General features: G+C 37.7%; 1 protein-coding gene across 10 annotated transcripts in view; it reads right to left on the bottom strand.

Moving 5' to 3' along the window:
- CCNH (cyclin H) overlaps window positions 1-17,080 on the bottom strand; it is a 52,131-nt gene extending 35,051 nt beyond the window's left edge. For 6 of the 10 annotated variants that reach the window (XM_081131213.1, XM_081131208.1, XM_081131217.1 and 3 more), the window contains exons 1-7: window positions 16,815-17,066; window positions 14,442-14,564; window positions 11,968-12,041; window positions 10,628-10,838; window positions 6,898-7,061; window positions 4,600-4,670; window positions 1,762-1,873 (exon numbers count right to left, since the gene is read on the bottom strand). In XM_081131213.1, coding sequence (XP_080987339.1) covers window positions 1,762-1,873; window positions 4,600-4,670; window positions 6,898-7,061; window positions 10,628-10,838; window positions 11,968-12,041; window positions 14,442-14,564; window positions 16,815-16,931 — 872 coding nt within the window. In that variant the 5' untranslated portion in view covers window positions 16,932-17,066. Of the gene's footprint in view, window positions 1-1,761; window positions 1,874-4,599; window positions 4,671-6,897; window positions 7,062-10,627; window positions 10,839-11,967; window positions 12,042-14,441; window positions 14,565-15,467; window positions 15,570-16,814 lie in introns of those variants that run through there. The other 4 variants (XM_081131210.1, XM_081131209.1, XM_081131215.1 and 1 more) reach the window with 3 other exon arrangements.
- Window positions 17,081-19,699: the final 2,619 nt, after the last annotated feature.

Below are 19,699 nucleotides of genomic sequence, written 5' to 3'. Positions count from 1 at the left end.
CCTGAGGACAAAACTGGGATTTGGGTTTTGGTCAAAGAGAACTTTGGTTTACCTGTATTGACTGACTTTCATAATGATATAATTACTTGTGTAATAAAAAAGATAAAAGAATTTTAAAGACCAAGGAAAACAAATATTTTATCCTAAAGTAGTGCTTACAGGAGTGGTCCATTAACTATTTCCAGTGTGCAATAAGTTCAGAAACTGTGTTTAGAAACTTTTACAGAAATTTGATAAATTATGACTGTTAAATCTAATAAAATTTAAGCTTATACTATATGTCTTTTTTACTCATTTTGTAGTAATGTTATATTTTACAAAAGTATAGGTCTGTAACGAATTTAAAAAAACACACATTCCTTTACAGTTTGAGAAGTACCCCACAAGTACACAAAGAAATACAGAATTTGCTTGACACAGTATAAAGTGGATGGTAATTTGAGTAAGATGTAAACTCTGGCACTTCAAATTTTAGGTTATGGTCCATTCACTTACCTAACTAAAAGGCTGGATTAATAGTTCATGGCTTAACCCAGAGGTTGAAAAATGTTTTGCTGAAGGGCTAGATAGTAAATAAATTAGGCCTTTTAGGCCATAATAATTTCTGTCAAAATTACCTAACTCTTCTTCTGTAGTGTGAAAACAGCCATAGATAATAAGCGAACTAATGGGTGTAGCTACATTCCAATAAAACTATTTCTAAAAATAGGTAGTTGCCTGGATTTGGCCTATGGGCTATGTAGTTTGCCAAGCCATGGTCTAAGCTCATTTCAAATCACTTGTGGAAAAAAAATTACTGGTGCTGCAATTTAGTAATTTCCCCCTTATCTGCAGGGGATACATTCCAAGACCCCCAGTGGGTGCCTGAAACCACAGAAAGTACTAACCTCTATACATACTGGAGTTTTTTCCTATAAATAAAAACCTATGATAAAGTTTAATCTCTAAATTAGGCACAGTAAGAGATTAACAACAATAACTAATAAAACAATTATGACAACATACTGTAATGAGTCATGCAGTCTCAACTTATTGTGCTGTACATACAGCCTGGATATGCTGGACAAAGGGATGATTCACCCCCAGGTGGGACAGAGTGGGACATTGTAAGACTTCATCACACTGCTCAAAACAGTGCACAATTAAAAATTTATGAATTATTTCTGGAATTTTTCATTTAATATTTTTGGACCACAGCTGAAGAAAACTGCAGAAAGCAAAACTATGGATGGGGGGGGGGGGGGGCTTCTCTGCTTTCATTCATTAAAGTTAACATTCTTTACTTCTTTGTAACCACTCCTTCATTCCTGTTATCAATGAAACCCAGGAGTGAAATCGACCAATTTTAAGTTCTATGCTAAGCCACAGTTGCAGTTTTATCTTCCTATTACCTGCCCAGATTCTCAATCCTTTAAATTCCTAAAAGATTAGGTTTAAGTAGGTCCTTCAACTTGAAAAGCATACAGATCCTGAATATGGTGATTTCCACGTACGGCCTACAAGTCAGTGAGAGACAGACAGACATGGGTATTCCTTATGGCTGCAAAAAAATACGTAACAGCACATTTTCCTATTGGTTCTGTCTTCAATACATGAAGGAAAATACACCATTTCCCTAGAGTAGCTAAAATAAGTTTGGAGCAGTGTACTTGTTCCTCAGATGAGATCTCAGACCTGCAAAGAATCCAGAAATTAAAAGGGCAAGGAGAGGTTCAGGGATTCCCATATCTATTTTTGAATAACACCATTACAACTACTTACGTAATTATGTTAAGTGCAAGCTCAGCAGAGTGACATCTCTCCAACTTCTGCTTAAGAACAGCAACTTCTTCAGGTCTGGGTGGTTCATATTTCTTTACCAAGTTTCTCATGCCTATGTGGAGATAAAAAGAACTTATACTAGATAATAAGCCTTGTTCTCATAACGGAGTTGAGTATTTTCCCATGTTATGGAACATAAACCACTCCTGAAATGATGTGATTCTCTTTTCAGGATTTGCATTCTGCATGATAATACAATGGAACACCATACTCTATAGAAGCTCAAGTAATTATAGCTGTCTGCTGCTTAGCCCATATTATGTATAACATAAAGATAAGCACATTCTACAATCTAGTCAGTATTTTTTTCATGTCCTCCTGTGCTCATTCTTTGCTCAGTTTTAAGGCTTTTTAATAGTTCCTCCGTGATTTAGTCAACATGCTTTGTTCCCTGCCACCAGCCATATAACATTCTATCCTACAGATGGTGGGTCAAGAGTGTGCTACTTACTTGCAAAGGAAACCATTATTACATAACGTGCAATAAAGGGAGGAAGCTTAGTAAAAATGTGTCAGTTGATGAACCTTTGCTTTAATAAAATATAGAACCTATGCAATGAAACATCATCAAGAACACAAAAATGTCCTTGTTAGGCTAAAAGCAAACTACTATGTCAGTGATTTTATAATTGCAGAAACATCCTCTACCTGAACTGTTTGTTATTCAAAGACAATAAACCAAAGAATAGAAATTTCAAAGTTTATCAGGGAAATGCTGAGATCCAGGGCTTATCATCAGCCAGCCACATGCTCCAAACGGGCGGGTGACTATGCCACTGACTTATTTCATAATGCAAATTAAGCAGTGTTTTCAACTGAATTAATACTTGTGACTCAACACCCCTAGGACAATAACTTTGTTGTGAAAAAAAGATATAAGCTACCTTAATATCTTGAGTATTTTATGAAGAGCTATTCTAATTTCATATTAAAGTAAGTGGAGTAAAATTAAGGTAAAGAAAAATCAGTAATAAAACTGAGCTATAAAATAATCACAGTGGTTTATCTTTAAGCCTCCTACCTACTAAATTCCACGATCCTAATTGTTAATGGCCAAATCAGTTAGCTTTGGAAGTGAACCCTCTAGTGGTATACCTGAAAACCTACAGTTTTATCATTCATAAATCACAAATCCACTGTTCTCAATTAAAAGGGGGAAGCCCTCAAGATCATTTCAAAAAGGTAACATGAAATTATGCTTCTATGTCCTGCAGCATCTTAACTTTTAGAACATAAAAAATTTACACCCATTTTCTATTATCATCTAAGATCAAGATCTTCAATCTCAATTTTTTGGTTAGTCAGCATTTAATTAAACTACACATTTAATTAACAAGGACACCGACACAAAAAATTTTGGGTAAAAATACAATTGACTTTTAATCTTAAGGAGTAGCCAAGTAGCCACGAGCATTCAGTGTGATGGGCAAGAGTGAGGAATACAGAGGGCTGGCTAATCTAGCCCATCAGTTAAGCGGAGGTTCTACTCAGCCCCTAAAACTGGGTTTCTCAACATCAGCACTATTAATAGTGTGGGCTGGATAATTCTGTTTTAAGGGGATATATTAGTTTCCTGAGGGTACTATTAAAAATTACCGTAAACTTGTCCTGCCTGGTGTTGCTCAGCAGTTAGAGTCTTGGTCCATGTACAGAAAGGTCGCAGGCTCCATTTCTGGTGAAGGGCAAGTATGATTCCACCCCCCAGTCAGGGTATGTGTGGGAGGCAATCAATCGATGTGTGTCTGTGTATCTCTCCCTCTTCCCCTCCCCTTCCCTCCTTCCTTCCTACTCTCTAAAAGAAAAAAAAATTACCATAAAGTCTTAAAACAACAGAATGTATCCTCTCTCAGTTCTGAAGCCCAGGAGTCTGAAATCAATTTCACTGGGCCACAATCAAAATGTTGGCAAGGCAGCCCTCTCTGGAAGCACTAGGGGGAAATCCATTCCTTCCCTTTTCCAGCTTCTGGTGGCTGCCAGCATCCCTTGGCCCTTGGCTTGTGGCTGTATCACTCCAATTTTCAAGGCTGACATATTCAAATCTCTCTCTGCTGTCTTCACATTGCCTTTGCTGTGTCAAACCTCCCCCTCTGCCTTTTCTAATAATGATTTCTGTGATTACATTTAGACCCTACCTGCATAATCCAATATGATCTCCCCATCTCAAGATCCTTAATGCTATATATGTTAAGATTTATGGGTTCCAAGGATTAGGACATGGATATCTTTTGGGGAGACATTTTTTAGCTTGCCAAGGGGGTATACTGTGAATTACAAGATATTTAGCAGCATTCTTACCCCTACCCACTAGATGCTGGTAGCAGCCACCACCACTCCCAAAGATGTGGCAGCCAAGTATCTCCAGATATTGCAAAAACAGCACACAGTTGAGAACCACAGTTTTTGTAATATTAACAAATGACTAGCAAATGAGACGTGTTAACTAGTTAAAGCTGATTTAACTACAGAATAGAAGTTTAAATATTATCCTTAAATTTAGTTTCCTATAGGTCTTTTCCAGTGCCTATCATATATTTGTGTACACTTTCAAAGAACCCTGTTTTGAAACTCAATCCTTTCTGAATAGGATTATATTTTTACTTTCTTAAGTTCTATATGTGTAAAAATTCTGCTTTTCATGTACCTTCTATATGTTCCCCACCAATACATCCTTCATGCCTTCATAATACCATAATTCAATGAAAGATCTCAAGTTAAATATCAAGATATTTTAAAAAGTAGCTTTGTTATAGAATATTTTGTAAAGTGTTTTTTACTTACTTTTCATTATATCTAGCAACTGTGACAAGCAAGTTCTGCTCTCTTTCAGCATCAGACTTTCTGATAGATAACTGGTAAAAAGGAAAAAAGTTTTAATCTATTGGACACACATAGCATCTTGAGAAAACCTGACAAATTATTTTCCTTCAGTTCATTTCATCATCAAAGTCTATTTGGAAAAAAATTGTTGATTTTAGAGGGAGGGAGAGAGGGCAGGAAGGAGATAGGTGGGGAAGAAGGGGGGGGAAAAGGGAGGGGGGGGAAAAGGGAGAGAAAGAGAGTGTGAGGGAGGGAGGGAAAGCAAGAGCACAAAACATTGCTTTGTTGTTCTACTTATACATTCATTGGTTGATTCTTCTATGTGCTGTCTGGGCACATAGAAGAACCCACAACCTTGTATGGGGATGATACTCTAACCAACTGAGCTACCTGGCCAGGGCTCATCATCAAAGTCAATTTTAAAATTTATTTACAAGGTATTAACAATAATTTGAACTCCACAAAACTATAATTTATAGCTATTATAGTCTTACGGATTTAAAACTAAAAGATGTTTAATTTCTGTACTATGTAAGCTTGTAGAGGTATGAAAGTAACAGTAGCAACAGTCATTACTTTTAATGTTAAGTGTTTACTATATAAACTTTATGAGTCTGAACCTCATTTTATAGATGAGGAATCTAGTAACAGGGACAGACAATTCATGACCATGTAAATTGCCCAAAGTCATGAAGCAAAGAAGTAACAGAGGTGGAACCTGGCACTAGTAAGGATTCTCGCTCTCCTTAGTACCAAGACCATGTTAATTATAGTTGTTCTTGGGATTAACAGCTATTCAAACCAGAAAGAATATCATCCCATGCTTTACAATTCTACTACATCTTATTTGCATTGAGTCCAAATCAAAGGTGTTAATACTTTGTCATAAATAGATATAAAGCTCAATTATCTGTTTTTTTCAGAACCAATGACAGTAGTATGAAAGTATAATTTTTATATTTAAATGTTTACTCTGAGGTTTTATGTATAATCAAGTTCAGGTTTTACTCTGAACTTGATCTATAATTGATAACAGCTGAAGTGAACGGATTCTTAAGGCATAAGTAACATTTCAAACATGAATGCAAAAAAATTAATTTTACTCTTGGGTGAAACATTTACAAAGAAATAGAAAGATAATTCATTAAGAAATTGTGTTGCTATATGTCTTTTAAACTACTCAGATTATTTAAATTATATTAGAGTTTTGATAACTAAATTTGGTACTACATCTTCATTATCTATTGTGGGAGTTAAATTTAGATATGGAAAGCAATAACTCCCTTAACAACTAATACATTTCTGGCTATCAGTAATTCACAATAGCAATTGTTTTTCTTTTCATTTTCTCCCTAAAACTCCTCCTTAAGCATAAGAGTTAGCCGACCACATTGTTTTTTAACTCTGTGAAACTTAAGTTAGCAAATTTTAATCTCAATTTTGAATTAGAATTTTAATATTGATTTTTTTTTTAAAAATCCAAAGGTAACCAAGAATATCTAAGAAGTCAAACTAGGAAATAGGAAATAAAGCCCTAAAAGCAATGAAAAAGAAGAAAACTCAGAACAAACAATGGAACATCCTATGAGTAATAATCTAAAGCATCATCCAGAATACAACAACAGTACAAGGGCTTTCCGTTTTTGAAATTAGTAATAATGTAAAAGCAATTATCCCTACTCTCTTCCGTTGAGGATGGCAGAGTAGGCAGTGCTCGCCTTCTCCCACAACCATTTCCTCACACCCAAGTGAATTCATGTAAAGTGCTTATCAGAGAATCTCATTCTCATTGTGCATTTATGTATTAACTATTACTATTTACAGCTGAATTGCAACTCATTTGGATATTCTCTAAAGTATTACTCATTTAATAAATCTTTACTGAATTCCATATGCCACACATGCTCCATAGCAGGAGAATGATAAAACAAGGCAGGCATATTTTGTGCACTCATGTTACCAGTTCACAAAACTTCTAAATTTGCTATATATTCATAGCTATATCAGTCTTTTGAAGACCACCTGATTTACTTCTACTTTATAGTCATTAATGGATCCTCTTAGCTCAAAAATATCATACTCGATTTTTAAGCATTTCCTTAAAAGGTGACTTCATTTCTTCCCTCAGGTGCCCTAACCCTTCCAACCATAGGATATATACAGGACTATATTCACAAAGTGAACCTAACTTAAAAACTCAGATTCCAGGAGGGGATAAACTGAGTGACTGAGTGATCTAAGTTAAACACAAATTAATACCTTTCCATAGTAATCCCTGCTCTGGATGCACTGGATAAAATGGCAGTCAGGGCAATTTGAGAAGGTGTGTATAAAAGGTAAGCATCCGTCAGCGCAACTCTGTTAAGAAAGTCATCAGCTGTTTTCCTCAAAATCTCTGGATTCTCCAACATGGGATATCGGGTCTAGAAAGAAAGTTTGCAAGTATTATTACTTATGAGGGTTTAATGGAGTAACAACAGTTCAAAGTGCTTAACACAGCATGCTTTTATAAAAGTAACTCCTTTTCTACACCCCAGTAACAACAATCTTTCCATGTAAGATTATTTTGTACTCACCATTAGAATGTACTGAAAGTGCAGTTGTTAAATAAGAAACAAACGCTTTAAAATAATACAGCTCAAGTTCCCAGCATAGTACTTGGCTATCCTGATTTATGTTAATCCCACTCTTTTCCTTTTCCACAAGAGGAAGTAGGGGAAAGGAGGCTCTGAGAAATTCCGCTGGGTCTGAGGCTGACCTAAGAAATACTCTGAGGTAAACACTTCCCAGGCAATCCAGGTGATTCAAATGTAAGACAACATTTAGGAGCCAAAGCACCACCTCATTTTGATTTGAAATTCTTCTACTTAATGTTTACTTTTGGGAAGAAGCAAATGTAAATAAATCTTGGTTTGATTACAGAATCATTTTTGTAATATGCCTAAGAATTATGAAAGTTCCCATATTTCCTGACAATACTTATCATTTAAGATGAGCCCTCAATCCTTGGATTTACTGTAGATACCCACATTTAGGTCCGGAAGCAGTAAGAAATCTTACTACTGAAACAAAATAATCAAACCCATGTCTTGACATTATCCCAAAATGCCTGATTTCTGGTATGATAAATTCAGACATTCTACTCTGACCACAGTGCTCCTTTTCCCAATACATTTGCTCAGTTATTTTACAACTATTCTTTGACTTCCTCCTTAGAACCTTTGGTCCCTGTCCCTCTACTTGCTCCTACTCACTGGTGTCTTCTGGCCCTTATTTCCCTCCTGATTTTCCTGCTCCATATGCTGCCAACACATTTCTGGCAAAACTTCAACAACAGGTGAAATCAACAAACTTTCTGCTTTGCAGCCATACCCAGATTTCTGCTGCTGCTAGAGAAAACAATACAGCCAAGAGGCCTGGTGGTATTATAAATTTAGGTTCCCTTATCTTAGCAGGGTTCTCAATACTGCCTACCTAAAATGTTCCATAGAAAATTTGCTGTATTTTTCAGTGACTATGTTCAACATTTTCCATCCCTCTCAAAATCTTTAATAATTCTCAGAAAATGATATCTGCTCTTAACAGAGAAACTATTTCCTACCACCATCAAATCCCCAGGTATAACACTATCCTCACCCATGTTTTCCTCTTTCCTGCCTTAAAAGAGCTATTATTCTATGGCCAATCCTCCTACTTTTGAAACCCACGGCAGCCCCTTCTACCTTACTTCGAAGAGAAACTTGACCTACTTATTTTCCACTTTTCCCTTTACGCTTTCTCTCATTACCAGCTCCCCACACCAGTTTCTTCCACAAAACAAAACAAAAACCCGTCCCTTTCCTCTATTTCTAGCAGTTCCATCTTCTCAATAATTCCTCTTCTTTTTCCACTTCAAAGACAAGCTGTCTAATCCAAGTTACATATACTTGTTTTCTCACCTTCTATTTATTCCCCGAACGGCTCCAATCTGCTTTCTTCCTCCACACTCCATAGAGATTACTTTCACCAAGATCACAAATGACCTTTCTGGCACTAAATCCAAAAAACATTATCCATCCACTTTTTTTTAAAAAATATGTTTTTATTGATTTTAGAGAGAAAAGGAGAGGGATTAAGAGAGAAACATCGATGTGAGAGAGAAACATCCATTCGGTTGCCTCCCACACACACCCTGACTGGGGACTGAGCCCGCAACCTGGGCATGTGCCCTGACCCAGAATCAAACCAGTGACCTTTCGGTGCACAGGACAGTGCTCAACCAACTGAGCCACACTGGCCAGGGCTATCCATCTACTTTTACTCTGCCTACATTCTCAGTGCAATTGGGGAGTTGCCCATACTCATCTTCTAAAAGTTTTCTGCTTCCTTTCACTTCCCTAGAAAGTCCTCTCTTGAGTCTTCTTACCAGATTCTTATATTTCTGTGCCTACCTTTTAAATGGTCCTCATTTAAATTTTCCACTTTCAATTTTCCTGGGGCAATGATGCCCAAATTTAGCCATCTTCTCTTACCTCCAGATACAAGTGACTGCTCACCTGGATGTGTTGCAGGCAATGGAAATTCAGCACAGTTCAAACCAAATTCACCAACCCTGCACCCCTCCACCATCAACAAATCTCTTGTGCCAGTACTTCTTGTATCTGAAGGTATACCACCATGTGCTCAGGCCAAAAACCTAGGGGTAGGAGTGTGTGTGGGGGGGTTCCTCACCTGTTGTCACTCTCTATATGTAATTAAACCTCAAGCTCTACTGATTCTGCCTACTATCTCTGAAGTCCAATAAGCTTTCTCTGTACCCCCTGCTGCTACATGAGTCAAAGTAACAGCACAATACTGGTATCCTTTCATCCATTCTAATCCATTCTCCACATTATCACGACACATACAGGTATGCAATAAATATTTGATGGAAATTGATGCGTGAGCTTGCAAACATGATTTATTTAAAGTTGTAAACCTAATTTGACCCTCTCCAGACTTAAACCTTTCACTGGCTTACCACTGCTCTATTCAAAATCCTTAACATCACCTTCACACTACTAGCCCTGCCTTTCACACAGGCAGCACTCTGTGGCAGTCTTCCATCTCTACGCTGTTTAGGTTCTTTAGTGCACCATGATTCTTTAATCTGAGCCTCTGACCACAGAAGTTGTACTGGGATGCTTTTTCACTACCGAATTCCTACTCTTGCTATGAACTTCACTTTAAAATGACACTTTCTCCAAACTGTCTTCCCTTCCTGTCTGCTATATCCTTCTAAAGTATTTTCCTCTCTGTAACACCAAGCACACTGAATATATGATCATTTTCCCCATTAGAATGTAAAGTGTATAAATGTTGAGGCTGTTCCTGTTTTGTTCCTGGCTTCATCATCAAGTGCAATGTTTGGCATATGAAAGGTATCCAAATTTCACCTTTCAAATGAGATGAATCAGTTTCTGATTCCGGTTTGACTTCACTCAGACTATCCAACTCCTCTTTCAGGGTAAAAACTAAGTTGTTTCTGTTGATACTAACTTACTTACATTTTTTTTTATGCCTACATTTTGATTCCTGTCCATAATGCACTAAAACTAGAAGTCACTTAACCACCTTCTAGTTTAAAATTAAGCATTTTTTTTTAATGGTTCTTTAAATCAGACCTATGACAGTATACTTCAGAGTTATAAGAGTTATCTTAAGTTTTTAAAAGTATTACTCTAAATTCACAATGGTCCTCATTATGAACCCTGGATCAGTACTTGCAGATCTACTAAATGAGCAGCTCTGGAACTGCAGCGCAAGAATAAGTTAACAAGCCCTCCAGGTGATTCCTGATGCAGACTGAAGTTTGAGAATTATTGCCCTAGAGAACCAGGCCACACTCACATTTTAGCTGAGCCCATGTTGTAACAATTAAGATAATTAAAAGGTCTGATAAAATTTTGGATTCTTTTGCTTACAAAATGATAGCAAAAGAGTACACACCACTAGTTTATATCAAGATTACCTTTAGATCAATGAGAAAGCCCTCAAATGGTCTATAAGGATTGTGGACAATAAGGTGGAAATTAAGTTGCTGTATAAGAAGCAGTTCATATTCCAAAATCTGTTCAAGTGCCTTCTCCTGTCCAAGAGGACTCTCCCGTAGATTTCCAACAAATTGCAGACTAGATACATTGAATTCATCTACTTTGCAGGCCAAAAATGCACAAGTGAGCCTAGAGGAAAATATAAAGAATATAATGAGGCATGTTAAATTCAGAATAGAATGCAAGGCTAATTACCCTTCCCTAGGAAGCAATTTTCTCACACACACACAACCAGGGATATGTATATACTTTGAAAAATATCTCAATATTTTATTTCTAAAACTACATTCTAAAATTGCCTAATATTCACAAGTGACTACAGTAGACATCCCAGAATATTTAAAAAGAGATATAGTTTTGTTCAAAGCTTTAATCCATAGGAGACTATAAAATTAGATTGAACCGTGCCAAACACAACAGCATTCAACCATTACTGACTTACTGGCAGTTTCATATAGTTCAACCTAGAGATCTAGAAGAACAAAATAATTGAGGAATAGGAGTACCTTGTATCATGAAATATGGATGGAAGAGAAAAAATACAACAATACACACATATGTACTACAGAAGCATGGGATAAAAGGCAGGTTAAAGAACTACCTTTGTGTAAGGCCCATCAGTGAAGTCTCCAAGGGTATCTGAATAGGGGATTATTAACTTCCGAACAAACCTATGCAACTCTCATCACTACTATATAAATTTCAGAGTGAGACACTAGTAATAAAATTACCACAAAAATCAAGACTGGAAGTAACAAGGGCCTGACCTAGATTAGTGGAAATGGGAATCAAAAGGAGAAAAAACAAAGAGGAACAATGTGGTTGACAGCAAGCTCTTTGATGAGTCTCATTCAATTTTATCTTTAATGATAAGAATAGTGTTCAGCAGAAAATAGAAACACAAAGACTTTTGTTCAATTTAAATGAATATGGACCTATAGGATTTGTAAACTAACTGGATGGAGAAAGACAGGAGTCACCACTAATGATTCTCACTCAGCAACTGGGAGAAGAAAGGTGCCACTAACTGAAAGGGGAGCTAGCTTAAAAAAAAACCCCACAATTTGAATTTGGACAAGTTAGAGTTCAGATGCCATCAGTATTACAAGGAAGTATTACAGGTATATAAATTATACTCAGGGATCTTAAGTTCAGAATAGAATGCAAGTCTAAATTACCCTTTACTAGGAAGTCGTTTACACACACACACACACACACACACACACACTTAAGTAGTATAAGGAAGACTTATACTCACATGATTATCCGAGGGTGATACTCCATTACAGAGTTATTGAGATAAAAACGCTTGAAATACATACAAGCTGTACCCTAAGGTTAAAAATATGAATATTATCAGAATCTATTCACACATATATTACACTTGTCAAAAGTTTCTTCAAAAACATTTATTTGCAAAGATATATGCACCCCTATGTTCTCTGCAGCATTATTCATGGTGGCCAAGACATGGAAACAACCAGTGTCCTTCAACAGGATTGAATAAAGATGATAATGGTACAGATATACTATGAAATACCACTTAGCCATAAGAAAAGATGAAATACTGCCATTTGTGACAACATGGATGGACTTTGAGAATATTATTGCGAACCGAAATAAGTCAGTCAGAAAAAGCTAAAAGCCATATGGTATCACTCATATGTGGGATATAAAACTGAAGCTCATAGACATAGACAACAGTAGGGTAGTTACCAGAGGAAAGGGGGCCGAGGGGTAGCAAAGGGTAAAAGGGGTCAACTATACGGTAACAGAAGATAAACTGACTTTGGGTGGTGGGCACACAATGTACAGATCATGTATCATAGAAATTTACACTTGAAACCTACATGATCTTAATGACCAATGTCACCTCAATTTAAAAAAAGCTCCTTTGAAAAAGTTATTCATACAAAATAACAAAACTTAATTCTTTGTTATTCTTAATTCTTAATTCTTAAAACTTAATTCACAGCCAAAAAAACCTTCTGTTGTCTTTTACCACCCACGCTGGGTTATCCTTCCTATGGTTATTTGCTTTTTAAAAAAATGTTGTGTTTGTTTATTTTAGAATTCAGATTAACAAAAATGGTCCAAATTATAAAAATTTAAGGAGGAAAAATACTAATGTTCACAGCTTAACCAATCTTGTAAAAATATTGAATATAACACAGTTGCGGCAATAAGCATTCTTTCTAAATCTACTCCAGATCTGTGATATGAACCATGATCGCTGCTCCCAAACCAAAGAGTAGAAGCAGCACCTACTGTTTACTGACTGTATCCATGTGCCAGGCTCTGTGCCAAGCACAAAATTACCATTTTATTTAATCCTTACAACAGCTGATGAAGCACTGCTATCTTCACTCTACAGAGAAGGAAACTGAGTATCAATGAGGTTAACTGACTTGTTAAAAGTCACACATCTTAACAAGGCACAGGGCTAGATTCAACAAAGACTTGCCTGTACTTTTAACCACTGTCATCTGGCTAGAACCAATGAATTAACATTTATCTATTTCAAGATAGAAAAAAAAAAAAAGAATATTTCCTTTTAAATATTTTATGTCATTTTATGTGAAACAAAAACCAAATTCTTCATCAATTATAAATAAGCATGTTGTATAAAGACAAGTTCCACAAAGAAGTTTATTCAAGGACTCAGTTTCTTCATCTGAAAAAATGAAGAAACCTACTACCTTATGTTAGAGTACTCTGGAGATAGAAAATTATCAAGTATATCTAAAATTCTTCCTGAATCTTTGATCTCTCACATAAAGGTCTGATAAACTAGGAAGACACTACGAATACTTTTGGACTTCATAATTTCAATAAACTTCAATTTTTTCAACTACAAAAATGGAGATTATTCCCTAGGGTGTTATTCCCTACTGTGTTCTAAGTTATTCACTCTGTATGACTTTAAAACTTAAGGCCGATTTTCAATTAAGAGACTTTCATATTTGATCTTCACGAAAAATCAGATAATAAGGAAAAAATATTTTATACTCCTTTTTTCTGTATCTTTCAGTTTTTAAATCTCAGCTTATCTTCTATAAAAAAAGAATACACACAATAGGAACAATTATAGAGACAGTGTCTGTAAATCTACATAGCCAAAAAATTCTACCTGTTTCTCCTCACCATTGCCCCACCACAGTACACACACACACACACACACACATACACGAATGGGGTCCTCAGAACCATATTATCTGCAACAATCACAAGACAATATTTTACCCCCAAAAAATCTCCAGCTTCTACTAATCAGGTTTAAAAACTTCTTATGGCACAAGCTTCAGTTAGGGATCTTTGGACTACAAATGATGAATTACTGCATTATTTCAAACGTGAGTGATACTGCTGAAAAAGCACAAACTAGTGTGTGTTCTGGTTCCAGTTCTACTCATTAACTGAGAACCTGGAGGAAATGTAATTTTTTTCTTTCTCTATAAAATAAGGATGTCATGGCCTATCTAGCAGACCTCAAGATTCTTCTATGAAATGAGACTTGAAACCTTCACAAGATATGATATAGGAATTCATAATTTAAGACAGTTATTGAAAAATATATAATGTGACAAAAACTTCAATACATAAATTATATGTTTATGTAACTAAGCTGCATTCCCCAATGAAGTAGATACATGACTGAGTTACAAATTTAAAAGAGGTCCTATTTCAGAAGTCAGCCAAAAGACATTATACTTCACCACTATCATAACTTACCACCACAGACCTCGGCATTGCTGGCTTAAACACTGAACAAAATTCCAATAATCTTTTCTCATAGTATTTGCAGAGTGTCATTTCTTCATGAGGCTCAAGAAAGACTGGATCATTTGGAAGAACCTTTCAATCAAAAGTTACAAGAAAAGTTCAGTAAATTAAAATATTTTTCTCTATTCAGATTAGTTTATACCTCCAGCCAAAGGGAAATACACCACACCTCATTTTCTCTTTATAGAATTGTTAAGTATTACATAAAATATCTTTAGGAAAATATTTAATAAACTCAAACTCTACCATCATTTCACAGTTTCTCAGAATGTCAGACATTTACTTCATTAAGGTATAAGCAATCCTGATGGAGTGTGTGCATATGCTCACAGGTATGATGTCATTATTTAGAAAATAAGATATACACTGTTAATAGTTGGAAAGTTTTTAAGACCCCTTTCTCAGTCAGTCATTAAGTCACACAGGTTGGGGTAAAAATCAACAAGTGCCTCAAGGATAATTCTGATTCTGAAAACATTACCTCTCATCCATCTTTGTAAACTCTGTATAGAAAACACCTGATGGTTAACAAATACAATTTTACAACAAATACCCATTAAGAGCTGTTACTGGTTTAATTACAACTACCAAAATTAAAGATACACTGAAGTCCTAACCCCTCAGTACGGGCATACTTCAGAGATATTGCAGGTTCAGTTCCAGACCACCACAATAAAGCAAACAGTAATCTTTTGCAGGTGGAGGGTCTTGCCTTCAATTTGTAAAAAACGCAACATCTGTGAAGCACAGTAAGTAAAGCTCAATAAAAGGAGGTATGCCTGTACCTCAGAATGCGACCTTATTTAGAAATATGGCCTCTTCAGATGTAATTAGTTAAGGTGAGGTCATACTGGAGTAGAGTGGCTCCTAATCCAATACGACTAGTATCCTTATAAGAACATGTGAAGATACAGAGGCACAGGGAGAACACTATGTAAAGATGAAGGCAGAGATTGGAGTTAAGCAAAGGAACACCTGGGGTTACCAGAAGCTGGAAGAGGAAAAGAAGACTCTTCTAGAAGCTGCAGAGAGCACCGATGGGCCAACACCTCGATCTCAGACTTCTAGCCTCCAGAACTGTGAAACAATAAATTTCTTTGTTTTAAGCCACCTGGTTTGTGTTTTTTATTTTTATTTTTAGGGCAGCCCTAGGAAACTAACACAGGAGCTAATTTTATAGAGACAACAGGTAACTGTGGTTTAGGGCAGGAATGCTGGAACTAGATTCCTTGGGTTCAAACCCTGGCTCTGTCACTTACTAGCAATATAGCCTTGAAAAGTTATTCAACCTCTCTGTACCTGAGTTTCCTCAGCTGTAATGGGAGAAAATTAACAGTATCTATCTCAGCGGGTAGCTGTGAGGATTAAAAGAGCCAACGCTTACAAAATGCTTGGACTAGTGCCTGGCAAACAGCGTAATATGCACTACTTTGAGCAGTTAAAGTGATACAAAATACAAGACATAGGTAAAGTACAGTATCTCAGTTCCAGTAGGTCTGAGACACGGAATACTTGCTGGAGAGAAGCTTTGTGCTAGAATGGGTATTGGAGCATGTGAGAAAAAAATTACACAGAAGAAGTGACTGGGAGCTAATAACAGCAAGAACTTAGCAGGCAGGCCATAATCCAAACCATCTTAAGTCAACTGGTTTGTGCCAACCTGTCTCCCTGCCTACAACCTGCCCCATCCAACCCATTCACCACCAGGATGCCAGAGGTCTCTTTCTAGCTTAGAATCTTACAAGGTTAATTTGCCACTTAAAGTCTTTCAAAGGTTCTCAATCCCTTCATTATAAAGTTCAAACTCCTTACTTCCGCTTACAAATCCCCTACCTTCTCCAGCCTTCCCTGCACAGACACTCAGCTTCCGCCAGACAGGACCTAGAGCATTCCAGGAACCCGCCTTGCAACTCCTGACCTCCCGCTCTGTACCTGTGGCTCTGTCCGCCTGCAATGTCCTTTCCACATCTTCTCTGCATCAAGTTACTGGAAAAAGCCTTCCCCGACATCCCCGCTTGGCAAGAGAATAGCCTACCTAGTCTCGCACTACACTGACATCCTACAAAGTCTCTTCTTCGCCGCGCTACTGGTTACCTGTCTGACTCAACCGCGAGAACGGCGTTGTCCGTCTCGGTACCTACAGCACCTGGCAAGGGGCTCGCCTGTTTATTAAACAGATGACCGCGCGCCGCGGAGGCAGGAGATGGGGAGGGGTGCGGAGAGCCTCGGAGGGGAGAGGAGAGGCGAGGAGAGCGAGGCGGGCGTCCGCCGCTCTTCAGGAGCTTAGAGGCCAGGAGCGCGCGGCAGCCGCGGAGTCCTCACCTTCCCGTTCGCCACCGCTTTGCATTTGAATTTGCGGTTGGCGTCGGCCCGCAGTCGCGCCAGCTGCTCCTCGCTGGCGAAAGTCCAGTGTCGCTTCTGGCTACTGTTGTGGTACATCCTTAAGTCAGAGGCCAGACCGAGGAAGTCTGGAGAAAAAGTCCCCAAACGCCAGAACAGCGCGTAGCGAAGGCTCCGGGCCAGTCGGCGCGGGTGCACTGACGTCACGATCACGTGTTAATTCCGCCCCCAATCGCGTCTTCCGGTGCGGAGTAGAAAGTCTCGCGCGTGGTCGGGCCGCCGCCTGCTACGTAAGGGGACGGAGTCTACGGACGTGCTCCTCCTACCGGAGAGCCTCGGCCCTGCTCCGCCCCTTTCCTACAAAATTTAAAGGAGAAGCGGCAGGTATGCGAAGGAATGTAAACTGAGCGTCGGGAGAGGCTGACGGAACCGACCCCCCTGGGGAAATCACAAGTGGGAAAAGGACTTGGGAAGGTGGCAGCTTTTAAACAGGGTGCTCAGAGTAGGCCACACTGAGAAAGTGACGTTGAGCAAAGACTTGAGAGAGTTGAGGGATTCAGCCTGTGAGGGGGAGTGACCTTGGGGCAGGCAGAACAGGCAGGTCCTGAGAAAGGGGCCTGGCGCGCGGCCAGAAGCTCTGCCTGGGGGCTGGTAACGGTTGGCGACCAGAAGCAGCGCGCGGGCAGTGTTTTCACTGCCCGGCCGCGAATGGCACCCGCTCTGTCTCTGCGCCGTGTCCCTCCCCCTTCCGTTGCACTGGGTTGGGTTCGGCCAGTCCTCTCCCTGTTTCCATCTCTTGAAGCCACAGTGTATGGCTTTAGGGTTTTCTTGAGATTCCCATCTTTATTACTGCCCCAAGGATATCTTACAATAAGTTGCCTGTTAATACTTAAGAGATTTGCAATTTTTTTGTTACTAATACTTCTTAAATTGCATTTGAGATACAAAATTTACATTGATTTCTTTTTTTTAATGTTTTATTTTTTATTTAAATTTTTTTCTACTTTTATTTTTCAATTACAGTTTACATTCAATATTATTTTGTACTAGTTTCAGGTGTACAGCATAGTGGTTAGACTTTCATATAACTTACAAAGTGATCTCCCTCATAAGTCTAATACCCACCTGGCACCATACATAGTTATTACAATATCGTTGACTATATTCCCTTTGCTGTACTTTACATCCTATGACTATTTTGTAACTGTCAATTTGTACTTATTAATCCAGTCACATTTTTCACCCAGCCCACCAAACCCCTTCCCACTGGGAAATTATCAGTTTGTTCTCTGTATCCATGAGTTTGTTTCTGTTTTGATTATTTGTTTATTTTATTTTTCAGATCCCACATTTAAGGGAAATCATACATTTGTCTTTCTCTGACTTATTTCACTTAGCATGGTACCCTCTAGGTCTATCCGTGTTGTTGCAAATGGTAAGATTTCATTAATTTTTTTTTATGGCTGAGTCATATTACATTGTACAGAGTGGGGCAAAAGTAGGTTTACAGTTGTGAGTATGCGAGACACAGAGTTTATTCTTGTATTCTTATTTATTAATAATTATATCATTTTCCATACCAACAACTGTAAACCTACCTTTGCCCCCCCCCAGTATATTACCACTTCTTTATCCACAGGGTTGTTTCCGTATGTTGCTATTGTATATGAAATATTTTTCTTTGTCTCTTTTAATAGCCTTTGTTTTAAAGTCTACATTGATTTCTAAAGCCTTTACTTGTTTTAATATCTGTCCAGTTAGGCACACCGTATTCTCCTGTGCATCATACATCAAGTGCGAAAGATGGGTTTACCTACAGCAAATAGTGTTTTTGAAAACTAACAAATAATAAAGATGATGAGACACAAAGAGTTTAGATGTTGAAAAGGCCACACAGTTAAAGACAGGTGGCAGGATATTTCTAACTCTGCTTTCTATGAAAATCTTTTTAGAGTCTCAAGAAAGGGAGCAATTTTTATTCTTTCTTGTTTCATTTTGGTGAATTATTTGAATTCCTCAAACTTACACCATTTGTAGTTTATAACTTTGGCAATCCAGACGCTCCTTGAACATGCATCCATAACTTGGACTAGTAAATTGGTTAAGGGAATAGAGAAAACAAGAATAAAGAAAAAAATATGATGATGTTAACCTAAAAAATAAGAAGCCAAAGTGAGAGGCAACAAGCATTTACTTGAGATCAAAGAATAGCTATTAGGGAAGCACTGATTCAGGTAGAAACCCAAATAGTGTCCTGATTATGGAGTGAAGGGAAGCTGTTTTTATGAGAAAAAGAAGGGAAATAATTACTTGAATAGAAGAAAGGAATTTCTATTGGTGGTAATAAGCTAAGTTAATTTTTAGCTATACAAAGTGGTGCTAATTCTAAAGATTGTCCTTAATTTTCAGTACTTTGTAGTCATGATGTCTGCTTTCCTTTTAGCTGTACAGTGTTTGGGATCAGGTTGGTTTGGCTCAGTCCAAGAGTTATTCTGCCCAGTTCAAACATTTCAAGGGTTTGAGGAAAAAAACATGCAAGGCAGTTCCTCTGGAATGGCTGCCCTAGCTCTATTTTAAATGGTTCCATGTATGTCAACTTTTTACTGTGTTAAGTAAGGAGGGACATGGCAAGTTATGAGTCCAATGGATTGTGAGTGCCCTAAAACATTGTTTAATGGGGAGGAATAACTTAAAATGAAAACCATAAAGGTGCAAAAGACAGGCAGGAAAAGAAGTGATTTAGATAAGAACACACGCACGAAATCTTAGATGCAGGACTGTTATGTATACCATGTCAATTTCTTTTATTTTGTTTTGCTGAAAGGCATTTGACAACTCCTTTAGTTTTATGTAAAGGGAAATAAAAA

This window comes from Miniopterus schreibersii, assembly GCF_964146895.1.
Source record: "Miniopterus schreibersii genome assembly, chromosome: 3".
Classification (NCBI taxonomy): Eukaryota; Metazoa; Chordata; class Mammalia; order Chiroptera; family Miniopteridae; genus Miniopterus; species Miniopterus schreibersii.
Note: the sequence above shows the minus strand (reverse complement) of the source record. Positions and strands in the feature narration are given on the sequence as shown.